Genomic DNA, 13,187 nt, shown 5'->3' on the forward strand with positions numbered 1-13,187 from the left:
AACAAGTGGTGTTGGCACAACTGGTTAGCCACTTGCAAAAAAGAGAACTCAGACCTCCAGCTAATACCATGTACAAAGGTAAAATCCAAATGGATTAAAGACCTTGATATCAGATCTGAAACTATAAGGTATATAGAACAACATGTAGGAAAAACACTCCATGACATTGAGACTAAAGGCATCTTTAAGGAGAAAACAGCACTCTCCAAACAAATGGAAGCAGAGATAAACAGATGGGACTATATTAAGCTGAGAAGCTTCTTCATCTCAAAGGAAATAGTGCCCAGAATACAAAAGCCACCCACTGAGTGGGAGAAATTATTCACCCAGCACCAATCAGATAAAAGACTAATATCCAAAATATATAAGGTACAGAATTATACAAGAAAAAACCATCTAACCCTATCAAAAATGGGGAGAAGAAATGAACAGACACTTTGTAAAAGAAGGAAGGCAAATGGCCAAAAGGCACATTAAAGATGCTCAACATCACTAATCGTCAGGGAGATGCAAATCAAACCTACTATGAGGTACCACCTCACGCCATTGAGATTGGCACACATCACAAATAAGGAAAACAAGCAGTGCTGGCAGGGATGTGGAGAGAAAGAAACTCTTTTTCACTGCTGGTGGGAATGCCATCTAGTACAACCTTTATGGAAAGCGATATGGAGATTCCTTCACAAACTGGAAATTGAGCTTCCATACGATCCAGCTATACCACTCCTAGGAATATACCCGAGGAACACAAAAATACAATACAAAAATCCCTTCCTCACACCTATATTCATTGCAGAGCTATTTACAAAAGCTAGAATCTGGAAACAATCAAGATGCCCTTCAATAGATGAATGGCTAAAAAGACTATGGTACATATACACAATGGAATACTATGCAACCGTCAGGAGAGATGAAGTCATGAAATTTTCCTATACATGAATGTACATGGAATCTATTATGCTGAGTGAAGTAAGTCAGAGGGAGAGAGAAAAAAGCAGAATGGTTTCACTCATCTATGGGTTTTAAGAAAAATGAAAGACATTTTTAACAGTATCTCAGAGACAAGAGAAATGAGGGCTGATAGGTGCAGCTCATGACATGAAGCTCACCACATAGAGTGATGAGTGCAGTTAGAGAAATAACTGCACTGAAAACTATCATAACAATGTGAATGAATGAGGGAAGTAGAAAGCCTGTCTCAAGTACAGGTGTGGGGGTGGGGAGGAGGGAGATCTGGGAAATTGGTGGTGGGAATGTTGCACTGGTGAAGGGGGGTGTTCTTTACATGACTGTAATCATACAACTATAATCATATTTGTAATCACAGTGTTTAAATAAAGATAATTAAATAAAAAGAATATAAATGTAGTTACTAAAGAGCATTGTTCTCTGAAAAAAGATCTGGGAAAAAAGGGACAAAAATGTAAAAAAATAAATAAATAAAATTTAAAAAAAAAAGGTGGGGGCAGAGAGATAGCATGAGGTAAGGCGTTTGCCTTGCATGCAGAAGGTCAGTGGTTCAAATACCGGCATTCGATATGGTACTCTGAGCCTGCCAGGAGCGATTTCTGAGCATAGAGCCAGGAGTAACCCCTGAGCACTGCCGGGTGTGACCCAAAACAAAAAACAAAAAAAAAAACAAAAAAAAAAAAGAGGTTACTAAACTTTCTGCTGGTTCTTCAATGAATTCACTGTGAGTCAATAGTTTTCAAAAATATTCTTTCCTTTATCTTTCATCTCTTTAATTTTTCTTTCAATTTTCTATTTTTTAAAAACATGTTGCTTTTGGTTTTCCTAAAAATATTATTATTATCAGTTATGTCAATATGTAATGCTTTTTCTTTAAGTAATTTAAGTAATTTAAAAAAAGGTAGGGAAAGGGGGAACAAGCAGCAAGAGGAAGAGAAATGGGACCAAATTAAGAAATAGGGTACCTTATCTTCTACGGATTTGGGGGACAGGATGAATGACTTGGTAATCTAGGCAGAAGAGTGGATTTCTGGACGTTCCAGTCAACCATCTCTTTTCCACTATGTCTCTCAAGAACTTTTATCAGGGCCTGACTTACGTACAAAATTTGATCCCCAACATTCCATATGGTCCCCCAAGCCTACCAGAAGTGACCCCTAAGCACAGAGCCAGGAGAAAACCCTGAGCACCACCGTGTGTGGCCCAAGAACAAAGCAAAAGAACCCTTATCTCTGCCCTTCTCTCTCCTCTCTTCTTTCTCCTTCTTGCATCTTTCTTTATTTGCCAAGTTCACCTTTCTTAGTCTGTATGTTGGTCTCACTCAACTCTCTGATTCTTTCTTCCTACCTTACCATTACTCGCCTTTCTTTCTCATGACCATGTACTCACTTTATCTCACTTTCCTACCTCTAGTTTCTGCCTCCCTATCGCCCCTATCTATTTTCCCTGCCCTTCTGGTTTCTACCTACACAAGCAGATTGCAATCACCCTGCATGCCCTGAGTGTCCACCTCATCCCAAACCGCAATCCCCTTCTCATGACCTGGCTGGAGAAGGAGCTCAGGAGATTAAAGGTTTGGAAGAACAAGTCCAATAGCTGCAAGAACTCGGGATCTCGGTAGGAGAATCGTTCCCCAAAGACAATAGAGCAGATGATGTTGGCGGTGATGGAATGGAAGAAAAAGGTAGGATCCTGGAGTGTTCCTGGAAGGAGAAGGCAAGTTATTGGGAACCCTGTAGGGCTGTACATTACTCTGTCATTCCTCATTGGCTCAAAAAGGACTCAGAAAACAGGACAATGACAGGGGGGCTCCGTATAATATGCCAGACCTACTCCAATCCCAGTCACAAATTGGTCAACACTACTGGTATAGCCATCTCACAGATGGGTAGCTTCCTCCCAATCAACGAAAAATGAACTCCATGATTGGGATAGTCCCCTGCACAAAACAGCAGAGGTCTTAGAAATATAAGGGGGAGGGGCCGAAGAGATAGCATAGCGGTAGGGCATTTGCTGACCCAGGAGGGACCCTGTTCAGTTCCTGGCAATCCATATGGTCCCGTAGCCTGCTAAGGGAAATTTCTGAGTGCAGAGCCAGGAGTAACCCTCAACACCACTGGGTGTGACCCAATCAATAAATAAAGTTATAAAAAAAGAAAAATAAAGGAAAGCCCCTTTTTTCTTTTTTTCTCTTCTTTTTTCTTTTTTTTCTCTTTGTTTTTGTTTCCCCACAGCCCGACCCCACCCACTGCCTGCCCCTAATCCAGCCCACTCTTCTTCTTTTTTATTTTTTCCTTATTTATCTTTTAATTAGGGGGTCCCATCTTTTTCATAAAACATTGGGACATAGGGGCCCAGAGAGATAGCACAGCGGTGTTTGCCTTGCAAGCAGCCGATCCAGGACCAAAGGTTGTTGGTTCGAATCCCGGTGTCCCGTATGGTCCCCCGTGCCTGCCAGGAGCTATTTCTAAGCAGACAGCCAGGAGTAACCCCTGAGCATCGCCGGGTGTGGCCCAAAAACAAAACAAACAAACAAAAAAAAAACATTGGGACATAAATTACTTTGTTTTGTTGTTGTTGTTGTTGTTTGGTTTTTGGGCCACACCCAGTGATGCTCAGGGGCTACTCCTGGCTATGCGCTCAGAAGTCGCTCCTGGCTTGGGGGACCATATGGGACACCGGGGGATCGAACCGCGGACCATCCTAGGCTAGCGCAGGCAAGGCACCTTACCTCTAGCGCCACCGCCCGGCCCCAGATTACTTTGTTTTACCTCATATTTCTGTACTTTTCTATAAAAGTAAGAAGAAAGGAAAAAAAGGATGGGGGGCCAGAGTCCAAGTGGTCTCAGGTGCATTGGTGAAGAAAAAAGGACAGAACTAAATATTCAAGCCAAAGTCAACGACAATAGAATTAAGAGACCTAAACTTTTACAATCTAAACTTAAATGGGCCTGTTAGACTGACAGGTCAGGGGGTAAAGGATGATGATATAGGATGCACTTGGGTTCATTGGTGAAGGAAAGTCGACACTGATGATGGGAATGGCCTTGACTCACTATATATATGAATTCAACTATGAAGGACTTTGTAGATCACAATGGTTTCAATAAAATAAAATTTTAGAAGAGAAAATATGAAATATAATGGGAAAGCAAAAATTGCATCAGGAAAAAAAATGACAAACAATGTCAGGTCTACTAAATGGAAAGGGCAATATGGGCAAAAATAGAAGAGGGAATTATCATGGCTTTACTCTGTATGTTAAGGATGCTCACCAGTCTACTAGTTTAACATACCTCAGCTTCTGCTTTTCATGTACCACTAAATTTTGATGAGCCTATTGATTGTCCTTAATGTGTCCTTCAAATTAAATAGTAAGTCACATATTGAAGACCTGGGAGGGGGAGCAATGTTGCATTGAGTAAATGGCCAACCTGTGAGCTCACAGATTTGCTGCCCAGGCCACGCTAAAGCTCTGACTGTTCTTATCTGTTTGTTGTTCTTCTTATGCATTTGTTTGTCTCATTCTCTGCAACAGATCCCACTGGACAGAGATCAAAGTGCCAATCCTGTTGATGTTAGGAACATGGCCTCTCTGTATCCTCTTTCCAAAAGAACTTTACATGAGCCAAGTACCCACCAAAGCATCACTGGAGCCCAGATGCAGACCCAAATAGTCCCAAAATATCAGCTGTGTAGCAGATCCCTTCCAAGGGGACTGTCCCAAAGCTGAAGATCATAGAGTTCCATCTGTGTTTAATCTGACAAAAGTATGTACAATTTAAGAAATGCTGCTCTCACTGATCTTTTAACTGTCAGATGCCTTTCCTTGGTCTCTACCTCTTGGGTCATCAGGAACAACAGTTCCACCTGTGTTGGCTGGTGTTTGCACACTCCAGATTCAGAGGGGAGGACATGTGCATTGTGAACCCAGTAACCATTAATCAGTGGATGCAACTTCACTCCTGGTCTCTCCTCTCCCTCCCTGTCCCCTACAGGGCTTTCCTGCCCCTGTCTGCCAGTGTCTTTTTTCTCTGCCCTTTCTCTTTCTACCTCTCCAAGCCCCTCCACTCTCAGTCCTGGTATCAGCTGGTCTCTTTTTGCTTGTTATTTTGGGGCCACACTTGATAGTGCTCAAGGCTTAGTCAGATTCTGTGTTCAGATATCACTCCTAGCAGAGCTCAGGGGACCATATAAAGTGCCAGGATCAAACCTGATTTGCTTCCATGCAAAGTGTACAGAGGGGCTCTGGCCCTCAGGGGACTCCTTTGACAAAGTTACTGTGTCTTTTCCTCTGGCTTTTAGCCATACTGCTTCTCTCTCTCTCTCTCTCTCTCTCTCTCTCTCTCTCTCTCTCTCTCTCTCTCTCTCTCTCTCTCTCTCTCTCTCTCTCTCTCTCCCCCTCTCTCCCCCCCTCTCTCTCTCTCCTCTTCCCTGTGTCTCTGTCCATCTTTCCCTCTTACACTGTAGTGATGTCTTCCAATCTCCTGACAAAGGACTCTGTCGCCTTTATGTCCTATCAACACCCATTTAGGAAGAATCCAAAAGCAACCAGAAGTGCATTCTGGTTTGTCTATATCCCATTGCCCACTCTTCTCGTTGCTCTTCACTCTGGAAAGGAAAACTCCCAGGTCCTCTCTGGTTTTTGCCTCTCTTGTTTCCTTTCATAGAGTTGTTTTTCATGAGCAAAGTAAAGAATGTCCTAACCATCTGCTTAGTGCTGTTCTTGACAACATCCGTTCTGGCTTACTATGACTTTCCTCAATGACTTATCTGTCCCCAGACCTCTGTCTGGTAATCTTTATTTGTTTGTTTGCTTGGGGGCCACATCCGGTGAAGCTCAGAGGTTACTCCTGGCTCTGTGCTCAGAAATCGCTCTTGGCAGGTCGGGGGACCGTCTAGGATGCCAGGGAATCGAACTTGAGTCCATCCTGGCAAACGCCCTGCTGCTGTACTACCTCTCAGGCCCCAGTTTGGTAATCTTTAAAGCTTTGTCTTTCTCTCTTTACATTCCCTCTCTATCTTCACCCTTGTTTCTATTACCATACACTGCGTGTGCGTGTATGTGTGTGTATGCCTAACATTCACTCTTTCTGCTCTACCCTTCCCCTGAGGTTCACCTTTGGTGTTCCGCAGCTCCTCCATCAGACACTGAGCCTCTTCCTGGATTCTCTCCTCCACACTCCGCTTTCCCATGCCAAAGTTCCTCAGTGTGATCAGAGAGAATCGCCGAAGGATCTTCCAACGTTCCCCATTAGCAAAGATCATACCTGGGGGTTGTAGAGACAAGACAGATTGCAGAAGAAGTCGAAAGTAGGGTCCCTCTACACCACCCTCTGCCTCCCATCCTGGACTAAGGATCCCCAATTTCCATCCTCTATCCCATCTCTTCTGGTACCTTCCATTCCTTACCATATCCCTGGGTAAATGGATAGATCACAGCGATTTGCCCCCGGCCAGAGAAAGCATCAGCTTGGTCCACCAGCGCTTCTCGGATGGTCTCTGTCCCACAGAGCATGACCACGGGCCTTGGTCCCAGGTGCACAGTAAATACATCCCCGTATTGCTCTCGAATCTGCCAACATATCCAGGCCATGCTTACTGTTATTTTCCACCTCTCTGGTCATCTTTGTTGTCTAAGAATTAAAATACAGGGACCAGAGAGATAGCAAAGTGGTAGAGCATTTTCCTTGCATGCAGCCGACCCAGGACAAACCCAGGTTCAATGCCCAATGTCTCATATGGTCCTCCCAGCACAGGAGCAATTTCTAAGCTCAGAGCCAGGAGTGACCCCTGAATGCCACTGGGTGTGGCCCAAAAATGAAAAAAATAATAATTAAAACACATAGGCTCATATTATCTTCCCCCAATAAAGTAGTGCCCCTGGTCTGACCCAGTCTCAGTAACCAGAGTCCTCAGTAGCACATCATGTAAATACTTTTTATATCACCCTTGTCCATACCTTTGTCTCCAACCATATCTCTCTAAGTCCTCAACTGAAGTATCAGCCTCCTTGGAGCCACCCCCAACCTTCCATCCTCATCTTGACATTTTCTTGAAGAATTACCCTGGTGTATCATCGGTAGATGAGTGAGGAAACATAGAACCCTCTCAAGGTGATCGTGAAATATGAAAGATCACATCAGCCAAGTCACTTTAGAAATTGCTGAGTATTACATTCAGGAATCAACTATCAGTGTCTCAGACTCTGATAAAACATATGTATAACTCAATCCCCATAAATTTGTACCATCTGCAGTCTACATGGCCAGTAAGTTTTCCCAATGAGGTTTCTCTTATTTACCATCTTCTATTTCAATCTTTGATCTAATTGAACAGAGGATTGTATCCACTAAAGCTGAACCCAAGTGACTCAGGAACTCAGTAACTTTATGGCCAGGCACACATCTAACAAAAATATACACCTGTGTGTTCACTTAAAAATTAAGAGAGCATGGGGCTGGCGAGGTGGCACTAGAGGTAAGGTGTCTGCCTTGCAAGCACTAGCCAAGGAAGGACCGGGGTTTGATCCCCCGGTGTCCCATATGGTCCCCCCAAGCTAGGGGTAATTTCTGAGTGCTTAGCCAGGAGTAACCCCTAAGCATCAAATGGGTGTAGCCCGAAAAAAATTAGGGGCCGGAGAGATAGCATGGAGGTAAGGCGTTTGCCTTTCATGCAGGAGGTCATCGGTTCGGATCCCGGTATCCCATATGGTCCCCCGTGCCTGCCAGGAGCAATTTCTGAGCCTAAAGCCAGGAATAACCCCTGAGCACTGCCGGCTGTGACCCAAAAAAAAAAAAAAAAAAACACACAAAAAAAATTGAGAGGGTCTATTGATCAAATGAGCAGCAAAATTAATATGGAATAGTGATATGCTTGTGTTATGGAATACCATGCAGCATTGAAGAAGAGAGATGTGGTGCAGCTTCCCCCAGAACTTAAATGAAATTCATAGTGATGTCAATTGGAAGAAACCAGGGACAAAGGCATTCATGCATTTATCATACATTCTACATATGGAGAGCTCAAGACACAACACAAACTTAGTGGAGATGAATCACTAGATCCAGTCATGGACTATTCCAAGTCTACTTTAGATTTCCAGGCACAGGTCACCAAGTTTGGACACTCAAAATGTAGCCATCTAATGGTTGGTCTGAGGGATAGCCACAGTCACCAGGTGTCCAACCCAGATGAAGGCCACAGGCAAGAGATGACTTCGAGCCTTTGGGAGGCAGACAAGTGGGTGAGAGGAGCTTGGGAGCTTCCCTAACTTTGGCAGGGGATCTGGCTGTGTGCTCAGCCATGTTGAATAAAGAGTTAGGATGGAAACAAAGATGGTGAAAGAAGCACCACCACCTGCATATACATGCCTACACACGTATGTGTACTCACACACGTGACTGAAGGACCATTAAAAAAGATATATTTGTATTATATGAGAATGAAAATGAGATGTAGTTCATTTAGCTACATCCACCCTCAGAAATGAGAGTGTATCTCAGTTACCAATCATTATCAATAGAGGTTGACTTAGGGGCTGGAGCTATAGTACAGTAGGGAGGACACTTGCCTTATGAGTGGCTGACCAGGTTTGATTCCAACATTCTATATGGTCCCCTTAGCTCACCAGGAGTGATTCCTGAGTTCAGAGCCAGAAGTAACTCCTGAGCACCAATGGTGTGATTTGAAAAAAAAATTGACTTAAACTGGTAAAAATATTTTATATTACTTTGAAATCTTTGGTTTTTTCTATATATTGTGAGCACTCCTGAAAGTATTGGGGATCAATTTACAATAACTAAATTTAAAAATATTTCTGTTAGGGCTGAAGCAATAGTGCAGCAGTAGGGCATTTGCCTTGCATAGGGTTGACCCAGGACAAACTTCAGTTTGATCCCCGGCGTCCCATATGGGCCCTAAGCCAGGAGCAATTTTTGAGTGCATAGCCAGGAGTTACCCCTGAGCCACACTGGGTGTGCCAATAAAAATAAATAAATAAATAAAATGTGATATATGTGTGTGTGTGTATATATATATATATATATATATATTTCTGTCAAGAAGTTGGTTGAGAGTTGAGTAGGAAACTGGGGTCACTGGTGAGGGGATGAGGTCATGGGATGGTGAGATTGGAAGCAGGAAGATGAGATTGGAAGTATGTATGAAACTGTATTTGAAATGACATTATGCTTTGTCAATCCCAGCAGCAAAATTTTTAATTTATTTTTTCATTTTCGGGCCACACCCGGTGACGCTAAGGGTTACTCTGGCTATACGCTCAGAAGTCGCTCCTGGCTTGGGGGACCATATGGGACACCGGGGGATCGAACCGCGGTCCGTCTTAGGCTAGCGCTGGCAAGGCAGACACCTTACCTCTAGCGCCACCATGCCGGCCCCAATTATTTTTTACTTATTAAAAAAACTTTATAAAACAGGTGCAAAATGCTTTTGGAAGTCATGAACTCCCACTACAGTGCTCACTATAAGAATGTTTTAGTTTCTTATTAATATGGCTAGAATAACTTTTTAATCTTTTTGGTTCTTGGAGATCCAAGTGGTTTTTGGAGATATATAGATTGGATGCCCTAGTTTTTTACATTACAGTCCTATATTTATTAGACTCCAAATACAGTGCTCATTATGATAATGTCTTGACAATTATCATAATTTATTTATTTTCCATTTGATTATACCTGCTAATATAATCTAATGTTTATGTTCACAGATAGCATTGGGATAGGCAACTGCATGCCATAGACTCTTGCTACAGTGCTCATTTAAGGAGTGTGTTTTTCATTTATTTTCGATTCAAGCTATTTTACTATAATATCATAATGCTCATGTTTCAGAAAGGCACCAGGATGCGGGTGTTGCTCCTGGCTCTGCACTCAGAAATCACTCCTGACAGGCTCAAGGGACCATATGGATGCCAGGAATCAAACCCAGGTCTGCTGTGCTATCTCTCTGGCCTTGCTTTATATTTTTAAAGCACTCTGACCCATGCCACCTGGGTCAGTTTTTCAACTGTAACCTATAGATCGATCTTTATTGTCTATCTATCTGTGTGTGTGTGTGCAAGTGTGTGTGTGGTGATCCCTTCTGTGTCTATCTAATGTTGGTCTGTATTGTAAATAATGCTTGTCTGTGTTGTATATAGTCCTTCTGCCTGTTATATATAACCCCTAGTTTTCCCCCTCCCCTGCTTACCACTTTACAAATCCTTTTCTTTCTTTTTTTTTTGTTTTTTGTTTTTTGTTTTTGGGTCACACACCGCAGTGCTCAGGGGTTACTCCTGGCTCTATGCTCAGAAATCACTCCTGGCAGGCTCAGGGGACCATATAGGATGCCAGGATTCAAACCACCGTCCTTCTGCATGAAAGACAAATGCCTTACCTCCATGCTATCTCTCTGGCCCCTTACAAATTCTTTTCTATCCTTTTGCTTTCCCACCCCGATTTCTTATTTCTCCCCATCTAACCCTTTTACCCTCACTTCTTATATCCTCAGGAACTGGAACCTTCCCCCAACCCCAACCCACTGCCAGCTGGCTCTCAAAATTGGGACAGTCTCCCAGCCCACCTCCTGACTAGGCCCAGGAAGAAGCTGCTGCCACTGCTGCTGATGTTTTGATCTCGGTGGCCCCTTTTCTCCCACCTCCCTTTGCCATGGACTGTTGTTTGCTACCGGATTTGGCTTTTGAGAGACCCTCAGCTCAAGGACATTTCCTGATCTGTGACTACTATGAGCCTTTCTTCAGACTTCAGAAGACCACATAGCAGGCTGAAGCTGTGCTCTGAATTATATCCCCTCAGACGATTTCTAAAGACTTAAAGGGGATATTTCCTTTTTATATGTCTTTAGGACTATTTCCTTCTTATTGTGTATTTTCTTATGTAGATATAGTTTTCCCCACCTCTTTTTTGGATTTGTTTAGTAGGAATTTTTTTTTTTTTTTAGTTTTTGTGCCACACCCTGTAACACTCAGGGGTTATTCCTGGCTATGTGCTCAGAAGTCACTCCTGGCTTGAGGAACCATATGGGAGGCCAGGGGATCGAACCGCGGTCCATCCTAGGCTAGCGCTGGCAAGGCAGACACCTTACCTCTTGTGCCACTGTACCAACCCCATGTTTAGTAGGAAATTCTAGAAGATTAATTTCTCTTGGGTTCTTATTTTATGTTAGAAATATAAATTCAGGAGGCCAGAGGTAAGGCGTTTGCCTTACATGCAAAAGGTCGGTGATTTGAATCCCGGCATCCAATATGGTCCCCTGAGCCTGCCAGGAGTGATTTCTGAGCATAGAGCCAGGAGTAACCCCTGAGCACTGCCGGGTATGACCCAAAAAAAAAAAAAAGAAAGAAATATAAAGTCAGGTTATAGCGATTGCTTAGCTTATTATTTTTACCCCATATGCACCAATATCCTGGGGCATTGTTTCTTTTTGCACAGGCACATTAAAATGGAGAAATCTTCTGTATAGAAAGAACTTCTTATCTATTAGAGATAAGAACTCCTAAATATATTATTGCAGAGGTCCTCTCACCCTGAACATTTGTCATAGTGACTTGACTTAGGCTTCAGTCAGTAGGACATCAGCTGTTCACACCTGAACCTTGGATCCCATCTTTGGAACCGGCATGGTTTTCTGCACCACCACCAGGAATTAAATTTTTACTGGGGAAGATTCTAATGCTGCCTTGGCACTGACCTGCTCTAGGGTGGGTTCATATAATACCCTGACGAGTTGGAAACAGCAACATTCATTCAGGGTGGGTTTCCCTGCCTTGCCACCTAATAGTGAGATGAAACCAGGAGTCGCTTCATCTCACCCTGACTTTAACATAGGACCTGTGGAAAAACTATGATCTCTAATTACTGAAGATCTGACTGCAACAACAATGATTGAAGAGAATTTTTTTCCAGGGACCATGAAGAAAGACTTTGGGGTTAGACAACTTAGTATGCCTGGAGTTGGTGTTATAGCAGGATGCTTCATGGCTAGGAACACCCTGTTTTAGGCCAAAGTTTTTTTTCCTATTTTCCTCAACTTTTGCTGCACCTATGCAAAGAACTGCCACCTCTTTTATATATATATATATATATATATATATATATATATATATATATATATATATATATATATATATATCTTTTATATAGAAGCTCCTGCCTTTTTTCATAAAACCTTAGGACACAAATTGCTTTGTTATATCTCATATTTCTGCATTTTTCTATAAAATTGAGAAGGGAGAAAAAAAAAGAAAGGATGAGGTCCAGGGGACAAGTGGTCTCAGCTGCATTGGTTGAAACAAAAGAACGACATAACTATATCAAAACCAAGTCAACAATGTTAGAATCAAGAGACCCAAACTCTAACGATCTAAACTGGTAAAATGGGCCTGTTATACTGGCAGGCCATGAGGCAAAGTGTGGCAGTTTAGGAGGCACTCTGGGAACATTGATGGAGGGAGATCGACACCGGTGGTGGGATTGGCCCTGTTCGTTGTATGTCTGAAATCCAACTATGAAGGACTTTGTAAATCACAATAGTTTCAATTAAAAAAAAATTTTTTTAATTTTATGTTGAGCTCTGCCAAGTTCCATGCTGGTCCCCCCGTTTCCATTCCTGAGCTCACTGAAAGCATCCCTTATAAAGTGATACTAATTGCATTAAAATCTAAATTCACAAAATAAAAGTCATTTTTGCAACACTCCTCAGAGACAATGAGAGGAGGGCTGGAACTTCCAGCTCACTTCATGAAGTGCACCACAAAGAGTGGTGAGTGCAGCTATAGAAAGAACTACACAGAGAACTACCATAATCATGTGAATGAATGAGGGAATTGGAAAGTCTGTCTGGAGTACAGGTGGGGTGGGATAGAGGGAGATTTGGGACATTGGTGGTGGGAATGTTGCACTGGTGAAGGGGGTGTTCTTTACATGACTGAAACCTAATCACAATCATTTATGTAATCAAGATGTTTAAAGAAAAAAGAAAAAAAATCTAAATTCACCAAAAGAATCAAACATGTTCCAAACCCCCACTTCCACTTTGTGGACTCATTGGACTGGTCATAAACCTATAGTCTCTCTCCACCATGTCCTTACTGTTACCCCTCCAACTTTTTGCCTACCTCACTTGGATGGTGAGACCCTCCCACAGCTGGGAGGGGTCTGTGGTTGCTAACAAAGGGATAATCTGAGGGGAGGAGAAAG

General features: G+C 42.7%; 1 protein-coding gene across 1 annotated transcript in view; it reads right to left on the reverse strand.

Moving 5' to 3' along the window:
* The window catches only part of LOC126028134 (cytochrome P450 2B11-like), a 260,434-nt gene that overhangs the window by 244,817 nt on the left and 2,430 nt on the right, over window positions 1-13,187 (reverse strand). The window contains exons 2-4 of the mRNA XM_049787184.1: window positions 6,382-6,544; window positions 6,090-6,239; window positions 2,512-2,672 (exon numbers count right to left, since the gene is read on the reverse strand). Of these exons, the coding sequence (XP_049643141.1) occupies window positions 2,512-2,672; window positions 6,090-6,239; window positions 6,382-6,544 (474 nt within the window). The remainder of the gene's footprint in view (window positions 1-2,511; window positions 2,673-6,089; window positions 6,240-6,381; window positions 6,545-13,187) is intronic.

Source organism: Suncus etruscus, chromosome 14 (assembly GCF_024139225.1).
Source record: "Suncus etruscus isolate mSunEtr1 chromosome 14, mSunEtr1.pri.cur, whole genome shotgun sequence".
Classification (NCBI taxonomy): Eukaryota; Metazoa; Chordata; class Mammalia; order Eulipotyphla; family Soricidae; genus Suncus; species Suncus etruscus.